This window comes from Fukomys damarensis, unplaced genomic scaffold (genome assembly GCF_012274545.1).
Source record: "Fukomys damarensis isolate Sample0158 unplaced genomic scaffold, DMR_v1.0_HiC HiC_scaffold_32, whole genome shotgun sequence".
NCBI lineage: Eukaryota > Metazoa > Chordata > Mammalia > Rodentia > Bathyergidae > Fukomys > Fukomys damarensis.
This window is the reverse complement of record NW_022900944.1, coordinates 38,330,217-38,342,878: the sequence shown is the minus strand read 5'-3', so window position 1 is coordinate 38,342,878 and position 12,662 is coordinate 38,330,217. Positions and strand designations below refer to the sequence as shown.

The following is a 12,662-nucleotide window of genomic DNA, read 5'->3' as shown; positions in this document are numbered from 1 at the left end:
GCACACGCACCTGCAATCCCAGCACTCTGCAAGGCAAGGCAGGGGAATCACTGTGAGTTTGAGGCCAGCCTGAGCTACCTAGTTCATAGGTACATAGTGAGACCCTGTCTCAAAAAGCAAAACAAAAAAAGACTCCTTTATTTATTATTCTCCTTAAGAAATGGTTACTCAGGAGGCTATTGCAAGTTTGAGCCCAGCCTGGTAAACTTAGCAAGATCCTATCTCAAAAAAAAAAAATTTTTTTTTTTTTGGTACCAGGGATTGAACTTGGGTCCTTGTGCTTGCGAGGCAGGTAGCAGAACCACTGAGCTAATCCCTGGCCCTCAAAAATTTTTAGAAAGGAGTGCTACGAATATAGCTCAGGGTGGAGTCCCTGGGTTCAATCCCTAGTAACTGCAAAGGAAAGAAAATCTAAATTCCAGCCTTTTTGCTTAGAATTAAATGTTTTCTAGGGAAAAGAGAGAGGAGTAGCGAACAAGGTAAGTCTCTCCAGACTGGAATCTCTTTCCTGCTCAGACAGCTACCAGCTATGCGACCTTGATCACCAGTCAGTTTTCTGAGCTTTTTCTCAGCTTGGGGAGGTTGAACAAGCTGGCAGCAGCCCGATGGGGCCCATCCAAGCCTGTGTGGTCAGTGTTCATGGCAGCTGAGCATGGCCAGTGCTGGGTGGTTGGGCATTGGAGATACTGCTTCCCATAAAGGTAGTATACAGGCTACATTCAACCCACTCTGTCGTGTCTGCTCTGATAAAGGTCTCGCTCAGAGTGACAAGAGACCATTTCAGAACAGCATCAGAACAGGTGGCCTGTGTGGTCTCAGTTGTTCCTGCACTGGGACATGGGGATAACATGAAAATGTATCCTATGCCCGGGCAGCGTTTTGATGAGGGTAGGACTCCCAGATCTGCAGCAGGCACCAGCTGAGGTTCAGGGTGAAGGCCCTGCCTGTGGTGCTATCTGGCCATGACCCTTTCCCACCCCACTTGGCTGACTGCTTCCCCGAGTGCCTCTGGAACTCTGCACTCTCTCAGGCTTCATTGCAAAGCTGCCACACCACCAACACATGAGCTGACTCTTCTCCGTTTGAAAATAGTCTGGATCCATAGAATAAATGGCACTGACTGCATGGTGAGTTAGGGTTCTTTCGTTCACAAGTGTTCATACCCTTGAAGCCTGAGAGATAGGACAAAAGCTGCAGGGCAGGTGGGTTTGCTCTTCCTGTGCTCCAAGACATGGAAAGTGAAGCACAGTAGTGTGGGAGAATCACAGCTGTGCACCTAGCCCTGCCTGCCTCTTTGGGAGAATCAAGTCCTCTCAGAGGCTTCTCCTTCTGTGCCTTGCATTTCAATAAAGGAAGGTCACAGCTCTGTGGGAAGGTTGCTTCCTTTTTGCCACCTCTTGATTGGGTGCACGTTTTCTTGGCAAGTGTGCTGCACACTCCTGACTCCACATGATGAACTTTACCTGTGAGGCTTTTGAAAAGCCCCTCCAGTCTTAGTCCTTTTTGAAGAGTCTGGCTGTTATCAGGAATCCCTAGCCCCATTCTGCTAAAGGTGCCTTTCACCCAAAGGTCTCACACTCTGACATCTTAAACTGGGATTTGCCATGACTCCAGCTGTCTCCCTCTTGATCTGCATGGAACCTCCACTTTGGTTGGTTTGTTGTTACACTACGTAGTTGAGGCTGGGCTTGAACCCACTATATAGCCGAGGCTATCCTCAGACTTGCGGTGATCCTCCTGCCTCAGCCTCCCAAGTGCTGAGATTACAGGTGTGCAACACCATGCCTGGCTGGAACCTCATCTTTAAAAGCTTCCTGGGCCGGGGATGTAGTTCAGTGGCACTGTGCCTGCCTCACAAGTGCAAGGTCCTGAGTTAGATCCCTGGTAAAAGAAAAAAAAAAAAAAAAAAAAAAAAAAAGCCTCCTGTACTGAGCACGGTTGGTCTCATTAATGAGCCACTTGCCCTGGCTCGCACCTGTGCAGGTACACGTACCTATGTATGTAGGCATGTACACGTGTCACCCCTCAGTGGCCTCACAGCAGACCTTCATTAATGTCTCACTGGTCATAGGTGTAGGTGACCTGGAAAGTATTCAGCATTTCCAGACTTTATTGTGAAAGTCAGGCTGGGAGAAGGGGAATTAGACCTAGATGATAGGGCAGCCAGCCAGTATACCTGGCATATTTGGTCTTTGCCATAACCAACAGCCTTTTCCCCTTTGATATTTAAAATTGTCCCAGAAAAAGTGGGTGGGTTTAGAGATGAAACAAGATGGGCCCCATGTTGGTAACCGTTGAAGCTGTAAATGTATTTGGTCCATTATACATGTTAAAAATTGTCCCAGAAAAAAATGAGAACCGAGACCTGTCATGTAAAGGTACGAGATCCCAATGATGAGTGTAACTGTACTGTATACCTAAAATGTACCAATAAACTCAATGAGGAAAATAGAAAATAAAACAATAAAAATCGTCCCAGAGAGACAAAATTGAGCTCTGCAAGAAAGGACTTTGAAGTGCTCAGAGCAGGGCCAAGAAAGCGTGGAAGTGGCAGGAATGTAGGAGAGGGTATCCCTGGCCTAGGAAGGCCCTGTCTGTCTCCTGAGATCCTATGCCTATTCTGGCAACTCAGAAAGCGAGCTTTGCATATTCTGTTACTTCATCTTCCCAAACTTTGCCCCTCTGATCCCTTCTGTTCGCTCCTTACTGTGGTGGATCAAATTCAAGGAACAGAGGAATTGGCCAGCAAGACAGGCCCCTGCATTGGGCATGAGCAGCTGTTTTCTACATGAGCAGCTGTTTCTTGTAGGTATGAACCAGCGCCAGGAGCCTTCTCAGCCCTTGCATGGCCATCACAGGCGGCTGAGCACTGTGGCTGCAGAATGCAGTTCCTGGTACCAGGCAGAGACCAGCAGATGGACATCCGTGGAATGCACTTCGGGCATGGGGGCACCCTCGGGCCTTCCTCTTGGTCATCTGGGCTACTGCCTGCGCGTGCCAGTGCTCTTGGTAGGCCTGGCCTCAGCTCCATGGACCCCAACCCCATCTTGCCTCACTTTCAGATGCCTGCCCTTCTCCACTTGGCCCACCTGGACCCAGGGCTGCTGGTTAAAGTGTGTTTATCTCCTTCACTCAAGAGTCACTTTTTTGGGGCGGGGGGTTTAGCTCAGTGGTTCTGCCGCCTGCCTTGCCAGCACAAGGACTTGAGTTCTATCCCTGGTACCAAAAGAAGAAAAAGTCACCTTTTTGGAGGCTGGGGATATGGTCAGCGGTAGAGGCAATGCTTAGCCTGTGCAAGGCCCTTGGTTTCATCACCAGTGCTGTTTAAAAAAAAAAATGACCTGTTTATCAGATCTTGTTTGAACCGTGGCAGACTGCCCAGCCCACATTTGTGAGAACAAGGGAATGTTATTTTATCTAGCTCTTCACATTCACATTTAGTGAAAACTGCCTCCCAACGGAAAAGATGTCTTTATCCAGGAGTCAGGAATTGTCGAGGAAATGTTTGCAGGAAGTGTGAAGTGGAGAGAATGCGTCAATGCTCGGGCAGATTAGCAGCCTTTCGCCAGGGCCAGTGTTCGGCCTCGCCATGGCCTGAGTGACTGTGCGCCAGTCCAAGGTCACCTCTCAGCTGTCTTGCAGAGTCCAGGGACTCGTCAGGAGTTGAGTTTCCTGGCCTTGTCCTGACCGACAGTCCTATTTCTATGGCCCAGTTGAGTGTATCAGGTTTCCAGGGCATCTGGTACCTTCTCATTACTGAAGAAACTGCCCTAAAACAGTGTAAGGTCAAAGAACAGGACAAGCCTCTCCCGATGCTCCACTCCCCTGTGTCCTGAGGAACAAAGTGCTCTAATTAGGAACTCTGCACAAGGCCTCTCGAGGGGCTGAGAAGGGACATGTTAAGAACAACCTGGAGTGAGCTCCACACTGTCAGAGCTAATGAGGAGGAAGTGGGCTGAGGGCCTGGCAGATTCTTCCCCTGGGGTTTACCTTCATGGAACTGGAGGACCCAGCAGATCAGCCGAGTAGCTGGCACCACGGGAGGACAAGGGGCACTGCTGGGGAGAAGTGGGACAGTGCTGCTTCTCTGTCCAGGAAGGTGACAGACCCCAGGTGCTGTGCTACCTCGAGGCACCAGCAGAGGAGAGGGGGTGTGGGCGGTGTGGCGTGGTGTGTGTGGTTGGTTGGTGTGGTCTGGTGGGGCCTGGTGCAAAGGGCCCAGAGCAGGTTTCCAGCATACTTCTGCCTTGGAGTGAGTCCTGCGTGAGAGCTAGAAGCGTTCTGGCATGTTGGTAACACTCAGGGCACAGAACTGAACGAACAGGAAGTGGTGTGAGGATGGTGGGCTTGTCACATCATCAAGACCCATGGCCCATTTTCCAGAGGAGAAAACGGCACAAATGTAGGGCACTACGTGGAAGGGCAGGATGGAAAGCCTTCCCACGCCTTCGGGCTCCACCACTGTGAGCGGCTCCTCGTGGGAAGGAACGAAGGGAGTGCCAGGAGGTGCAGACTCCTCAGGGTGTGGAGACACTCGAGGTCCGAGGGAAAGGCAGCTGGCACCCCAAGATGAGGCACACTGGCTGTGACCCCGAGTCCGGGCCAGGGTAAGGGCTCTGCAGGAGCAGGAGCACTGCCGAGAAACCCTCCTGGACACGGGCCCGGCCTTCTCTGCAGAGTCCTTGAATGCTGCTGCTTTTGTGTGTCTGCTCCTCAGGTAACTTAGATCCAAAAATCCAGATGCCATTTTTGCACACAGGCAAGTTGACCTCATCTTGTGCAAGGCACCTGGGAAGAATTGGAGCTGAGTCCTCCCTGGTGCCCTGCAGCAGCCCTGACCACACGGCCCCTCCTTGTTTTCAGCTCTCTTTGCCTGAGACCACAAGAACGGGTAGATTTCAAGAATCTCTGCACACCTAAGGGACACGGTGGCTAAGTCAGGAGCTTGAAGCTGAGAGACTACCGGGAGGGGTGACCTTCAGCTCAGGCACACGGGGCACCCTGCCTTGTTCCTTACTAGCTCTGTGATCCTGCTGTGTCCCTCAGCCTCTCTGGGTCTCAGATTCCTCGCTTCAAAACGTGGCTGAAAATGATTCGGAACATTTTATTAAAGGAGTCACTATCCAAGTACCAAATACTATAATTGAGTTGTACACCGCCTCATTCTCCAAGAGAGCCAAGCTATTGGAGTAAAAATTAGTACCACTTTGAAGAACGCTTTAGTGATGCCTAATAAGTCTAGAGCTGAACCTTGCCAGTGACACAACTCTTTTGGGTTTACATCCCCCAAAATCTCCAGCATGTACAAAAGGAGGCAGGATTGTTGGCAGTCATAAAACCCTGGAAACCACTGTAGTAGAGGAAAAATTTCTCCTTTACCCTCAGCATCTTTGGGTGGGCCCACAAATAGACATTAAACATTAAAAGAAAACCATGTGTTGGGAATGTAGCTCAGTGGTTCCACCTCCTGCCTTGAAAGCACAAGGTCCTGAGTTCGATCCCGGTACCAAAAAGAAAAGAAAACCATATATAAATAAGAGTTTTTTGTTTTGTTTGTCTTACATGTGCGTGGTGGATACATAAATACAAAGGCTGGAGCAGTTAGAGGCAAACACTTATACACTGAATTGGGAGAGAGGAGAGTAGTTCAGGGTTGGCACACTTGTTTCACATGCATGAGGCCCTGGGTTCCATCCCTACCACCACAAGAAAATAAATAAAATTTTACATATACTGTTTTAGTTACTTTTCTCTCATTGCTGAGACCAAATACCCAATACCCAAAGTTAAGGGGGAAAGGTTTACTTAGCTCACAATTCGTAGAGGTTTCAGTCCATAATCGTTGGCTTCAAGGCAGGGTTTCGTAGCTGAGGGGCAGCAGTTCATGGCAGTTGAAGACAGCAAAAGCAGCAAGGGAAGTTTCCCAACGTCTTTCTGCACCTTTACCTCATTCAGATTGCCAAGCCAATCAGAGTGCTGGTCTAGGAATCACACGCCCTTCATCCCAGCACCACACACGAGAGATGCAGCCACCTCTTGAGAAAGCCACCCATGACCACATGAGATTTTGGAGGAAAATCTAGACCCAAACTATATAACATGTACACATACATGAACTAAATTGATAAGAGAATTACTGTTGGAGTTTTTTGTGGGAGGAGGCCTTCAAACTGAACTGCATCCCAGCCCTTCTTTATTTTGAGACAGGGTCTTACCAAGTTGCCCAGCTGAGTTCACACTAGCAGTCCTCCTGCCTCAGCCTCCCAGAGGACTGGGATTACAGGCATGTGTCACCACATGCACTTGAGCAAAGAAGAATTGGAAAAATGTGGCAAAGCAAAGGGGCTTGGGCTAGGGTCTGTAAGGTTGGGGAGTGAGGAGGAGGACAAGGGGGAAGTAGTCTGATGGTTGCTTATGCAGATTTCTCTCTGCCTTCCTTGTTTGCCTTTCCCTCTGGGTCTGGAGGACACATTTCACATGGAAACTTCATTCCCTATTAAAAGAAAGAAGGATGGTCAGTGTCCTGGTGGCGTCTACTGTCTTCAAGTGACTTTCGTTCAAAATAGACATAGTCCAGCTGGGCGCGGTGGCACACGCCTATAATCCCAGCACTCGGGAGGCTGAGGCAGGAGGATCGCTGTGAGTTCAAGACCAGCCTGAGTTACATAGTGAGTTCCAGATCAGTCCCAATTACATAGTGAGACCCTGTCTCAAAAAACCACACACACACACAAAAAAAATAGACATAGTCCAGAGCAGTATGTTTTAGGGTGGCCCGTTCTGAACTCTTTCATGACCCAGTGTCCCCCCATGCAATGGCAAAGAATGAGTGGGGGTTGTGTGCCTCAGCACTGGGGAGCCACACACACCGCACTGATGATCAGTCCCAATTACATAGTGAGACCCTGTCTCAAAAAACCACACACACACACAAAAAAAATAGACATAGTCCAGAGCAGTATGTTTTAGGGTGGCCCGTTCTGAACTCTTTCATGACCCAGTGTCCCCCCATGCAATGGCAAAGAATGAGTGGGGGTTGTGTGCCTCAGCACTGGGGAGCCACACACACCGCACTGATGCCGGAGCAAATGACCCCTTTGCCAGGCACAGGGGCCCACACCTGTAATCTCAGCTATCCAGGTGGCTGAGGCAGGAGAAGCAAGTTCCAGGCCAACCTGGGCAATTTAGTGAGACTTTAACTCAAAATTTTAAAAGGACTAGGGCCGTAGCTGAAGGTAGAGCACTTATCCAGCATTCACAAGACCTTAGGTTCAGTCCCCAGCATCACAAAAAATAAAATGGTTAGTGTTACATCCTGTGACTCACTTGAATTTAAAATGTTTTAAGTCATAAAACCTACTATAAAGGGCAGGGTTTTAGCTCAGTGGCGCTGTGCCTGACTCTAAAACTCAAGGTCCTAAATTCAATTCCCGGTACAAAAAAAAACAAAACCTACTATATATTGATTAGTTTAGAGTGCATCGATACAATGATGAACACTGGAGCTCAGCTGGTGGACACCACTTGTGGGATAGAGAAGACCTTAGGGTAAGCGGAAAGTAATAAAAGGAGCTTCGTTTACAAGTGTGGCACCCGCAGTAAGTCAGCAGGGACAGGCAGATTATTTCTTGCATTATTCATCAGGTCTTTGTTTGTCTGATGTGTTTCCGTATCTCACCTCAGCCTCATTTCCAGAAGTCCTAGGGAGGTTCCAGGATGGAAGTGTTGCCATGGTGATGCATTTGCTGGCTGTCAGGAGCTTTCTCTGCGTCTCATTCTGGGCTAGCAGACATCCCAGAGTGAGCCCTCAAGTGGGTCCTGGATCATTTCCCAGGAGCACAGTGACTCACACAGGTGCCCCCCACTTCCCTTTCAAAGGCCAAATCGGAGTGGCAGGGGAAGCTGAGGGGACCAGGCCAGGCCCCAGGGTCCCTCCCAACACAGCTGCCCGGTGCGACTGCTCCTACTAGCTGCCGGTGGTGTGAAGCTTGAGAGTCAGCCTCCATCACCAGCACCCTGCCCTGACAGGCGCACACAGAGGCCACAGAAGGCCTGTACTCGTGAGATGCAAAGTAAATGGTTCCTGACCCGGAAAAGTGAGCCGGAGATTTGAACATGCCACATCCAGTTTTTCTTGTGGAAGTTACAGGAAGGCAATCTTCAAACTCAGTGCAGTGCTCCATGCTGCCTCCAGGCTTCTGGGCCACAGTTGTGACTTTGGGAATGCAGCGGGTGCCCTCTCAACGTCACCAGAGCCGAGGGCACGGAGGGGCCTGGCTGGGTCTTCTGCCCCAAGTCCTCTGACTGACCAGTGGAAGGCATTTTTAAGTTTCTTGGGTGTCCAAGGCTGTCGTCTCAGGCAGATCCCCTCCTCTCTACTTGTCTCTAGCAGCCTGTGGTTCTGTTACAGCTCCCCCCAGCTGAACTGCCAGATCTTTGAATCTGAGGACAGGGTCCTGAGATACAGGGAGAGGAACCCACCATATCCCGGGTACTCCTCTGCCAGCCCTCTTGTACACACAGTTTGGTATGTGCTCTTGAGACAGCTGGAGACAACTGGCCTAGAAATGGTGACAATAAGCAGCATTGCAGGTCTATGTTGTTGTTAATTGTTTTGTTTTTGCAGTACTGGGGATTGAACCCAGGGCCTTCACATTGAGCTATTTTCCCTGCCCTTTTTTTAAGTTTTGGGACAGAATCTCATTAAATTGTCCAGGCTGGGCTCTAACCTGTGATCTTCCTCCCTCAGCCTCCCAGAGTGCTGGGATTACAGGTGTGTATTCAATCTGCATCCTGTATAATAACTTGTATTAGCAAATGTAGAAGTTTCCTTAGCCTATGAGATATCCTAGGGGTTATGGGAACCCCAGAATTCAGAGTCAGATAGAAACGTGGTCTAAGTAGTGTGGGCACCCCATTCACAGCTGGCATCCGAAATGGGGACAGTTTCCTGGGACTAAAACCGAGCCCTCCTTTATCCTGGGGGATAGACACTAATTCTGGGTAGTTAGTATCAGAATTGAATCGGATGGCTGCACTTCGGGTGTGTTAAGAAAATTCTCGCACCTGACTTTTGTCTAACTCTCCCCTTTAAAGCCAGACAGCCGCTGCAGGCAAAGTGAGGGGCAGGGTGTTGTGCTGAAGACATTCAGTCAGACACCCAGCCTCTAATCCTGGCTCTTCTGACCAGCTGGTGCCCTCAGGTAGATGGTCTAGCCCTCTGCCTTTCCAAGGCCCTCCTACATCTATAAAATGAAGGGGCAGATGAAATAATGCTTGACATTTGACAGTAGGACCTACCTTTTTTTCCAGTACTAGGGATCAAACTCAGGACCTTGTGCTTGCAAGGCAGGTACAGTGCCACTGTGCTAAATCCCTGGCCCTTTATTTTTCTGAGATAAGATCTGACTATGTTGCCCAGGCTGGCCCTGGACTCCTGGACTCAAGCCATCTTCCTGCCTCAGCCTCTCCAGTAGCTGAGACCACAGACATGCCACCACACCTACATCAGAACCTATATTTCCGGGCCCAGGACTTAATTCAGTGGTGCCGCTGCCTGCCTTACAAGTGCAAGGTCCTGAATTTTATTTTCAGTAGGGGGGAAAAAAAAGCATCGGTTCCTACAGATTGATTGTGAAAGTGTAGAACCTGTATTTCCACAAAACGGCAGGAGGTGATTCTTAGACACTACAGTGTTTGAAAACTATTGCCTCTGGCCTCCCTAGCTATAACAACAACAACAAAAAATAGTTAAACGCCTCCAGCTATGTTTTCTGGAAAATTACACGTCTTCCTTTATTCTTGCCACTTCAAATAATTCAAATTCCTAAATTTCTGCAGCACCAGCAAAACTGTAATAAGTAAGCTGCTGTCTCCCCCGTGTCTGCTGAGATGTACCTGCCTGCCGGAACTTTCTCCTCCTTTCCAGTCTTTGGAGTCAGTCCAGGAAATGACTTAGCCGCAGCCTCAAACTTGTCAGGAACTTGGAGAAGCTGCTGAAGTCAGGCCTGGGAAGTCGTCCTGAAATTCAGGCACCCAAATCTCCCCGAGTCCCAACAAACACAGCTGAAGAGGTGATCCTTTGGTGCCAGCTTTGCTGCACAGATGGGAAAAGCTCACGTGAGCACACACATCAGCTGAGCCAGCTTGGAGAGGCCCCAGGCACCATTCCAACAACGTTCCTGTCAAAACAAGCCCCAGGTGAGAAGGTGCACCAGCGCCGGCCCTTCCTTCCTGAGCTGGGCTGACTCTGGGCCTTTTGCCCCTTCCTTCTTCCTCTCCCTGCTATTTGGGGGTGGAGGCAGTGGGGGATTGACTCAGGGCCTTCACACGGAGCTACATCCCCAGTCCTTTCTTTCTTTCTTAATAATTTTGAGACATTAGCCTTGCTAGGTCTCTAAATTCTTCAGGCTGGGCCCAAACTTGCAATCTTTCTGCCTCAGCCTCCTAAAGTGCTGGGATAGTAGGTGTGCACCACACACCCAGCTACTGGTATTATTATTATTATTATTATCATTATCATTATTATTTGATACTGGGGGACCAAACTTGGGACCTTGCACTTGCAAGGCAGGCAGCAGAACCACTGAGCTAAATCACCAGCCCTACTGGTATTCTTATTATAGAAGAAATCAGTTTATTACTTGAAATTTTGAAAGCGAGTGGGTGGAGGCTTGCTCGCTGGTACGGTAATATGCTTAGCATTCCTGAGATCCTGGGTTCAATCCCCTGCAGCCTATCACCGCTCAAAAAATAAAGTTGGAAGACAGGTGTGGCAGCAGAAAGCTCAGGGCCAGGCTAGGGGTGGTGGGGGATGCAGAAGAATGGAGAGACAGAGCCACACTGTGGCCCCTAAGCACCAGCCTGGCTTTCCAGGGTCCCCCTTCTGTCCAGGCCCAGGGCTTCCCAGGGAAGTGGGCGCTGTGCGTTGGAACCGCAGCCACTGCCCCTCACCCTCCTCTGCACCGGAGGGCAAAGGTGACAGGGAGCCCAGTTCCTGCTCAAAGCGGACCTCCTCCCTCCAGAGTTCCTTCCGTACACACAAAGCTCGGCTTCCCCCGGAGCAGCGAGATTTTCCCAGTGCTCCCCCCACCCCGCCTGCCCTGGGGGAGGGCAGGCCTCGGGCAACATCACAGAGCCAGAGCGGCTGAGCGGGATGCTTGGCGATCTGTCCTCGCTGAGAATGTGAAACTGTGGCTCTGGGGACTCGCACTGGTGACCTCCGTGTGGCATCCGCTCTTTCAGGCCCCTTAATAATTTAGGGAATGTATACTATTCAGCGATCCGCTTCATCTCTGGATCAGAAACACAGTGCGGGGGGTGGGTGGGATGATTTCCAGTGAGGAGGGAAAGGCCCCGTTCAAAGGCAGAGCTGGGAGCTGTCTCAGAAGGGGCTCTGGTGGCTGTTTGCAGACAGCCTTGCCCTGCAGCACAGGCCAGAGGTGGGTACTGGAAGCACCGCTGGAGGCGGGGCTCCACCCCCAGCCTGTGGTCCTTCGCGGCAGGCCCCAGGGTCCGTGGGAACCTTTCCGGCTTGCAGTTCCTAGAATTTAGCAATTGCATTTCCCCTCAAAAATTGCCCTTAAAAAATTATGCTTAAAAAGCCTGGGGATTTAGCTCAGGGGCCCTGTGCCTGCCTTTCAGGCGGAAGGTCCTGACTTTCAGTCCTGAGTTTGATCCCCGGTACTGCAAAAAGAAAAAAAAAAAAAATTACACTTGAGAACAGTTACTAAGTGAAGAAAGCGGGACACAAAAGGGCAAATCGTGTTTGACAGCACTCCCGTGTGGTTGCAGGGTGGGGGTGTTTAATGAGTGTAGGGTGATGGAGATGTTCCAGAGACAGCCACTACTGATGGAGCACACACTGTGAGTGTGTTTAATGCCACTGACTTGTACACTTAACAGTGGTCCACTTTAGGTTATGTGTATCCACTGCAATCTGAAGTGTTTACTGTTCTTTAAAAAAATTGGATAAAGGCCAGGAGCGATGGCACACACCTGTATCAGGTGCTGTAACTGGGAGGCTGAGGCAGGACGATCACCACCCTGGGCAAGACCCTGTCTCAAAATAAAATTAAAAGTGTCTGGAAGTGTAGCTCATTTGTGAGCCCCAGGTTCAATCCCAACACTGGAAAAAAATTGGCTCAGTAATAAATGAATTCAGGAAAAATCAGAAAATAATCTCCACCACCACCAAACACCTGGTCTGTGAGACGGTAACCCATGAAGTTGGAGAAGAGGCCCCAGTTCTGAACCAGCACAGCACAAGGCACCTCCGAGCCTCCCCAGTGGTGAGGGGAAATCCTCTGCCCTCTGCAGTAGCCCCACCTACACTTGGGAATCTATGGTTCCCTACTTCCCCAGATCGCAGGAGAGAAATACAAACATGTCAACTGCTGGCAAAATAGGGTACCTATTATTTGGGAGCCCCCTGTTCTCCCCTCACAGTACACCCCACATACTTCCGTGCAGTTCCATGTTGTTCGAGGAGACCACCTGGTGTTCTGCTGTGAGACGCCAGCTACTGAGCTCGTCAGCTATGCCCAAGTTTTCCCCACCCTCAGGAAATCTCTAAAGAACATCCTGGCTGTATTTTTTGGTTACTTGTGAGTGTATTTTTAGGATAAGTTCCTGGACTTTTTTTTTTTTTTTTTTTTTTTTGT

General features: G+C 49.8%; 1 protein-coding gene across 1 annotated transcript in view; it reads left to right on the top strand.

The window, feature by feature from the left end:
- Nucleotides 1–10,146: 10,146 nt before the first annotated feature.
- The window catches only part of Bcar1 (BCAR1 scaffold protein, Cas family member), a gene marked incomplete at its 5' end in the record, with an annotated part of 42,537 nt that continues 40,021 nt past the window's right edge, over nt 10,147–12,662 (top strand). Inside the window, one exon of the mRNA XM_033757905.1 lies at nt 10,147–10,200. Coding sequence (XP_033613796.1) covers nt 10,147–10,200 — 54 coding nt within the window. The remainder of the gene's footprint in view (nt 10,201–12,662) is intronic.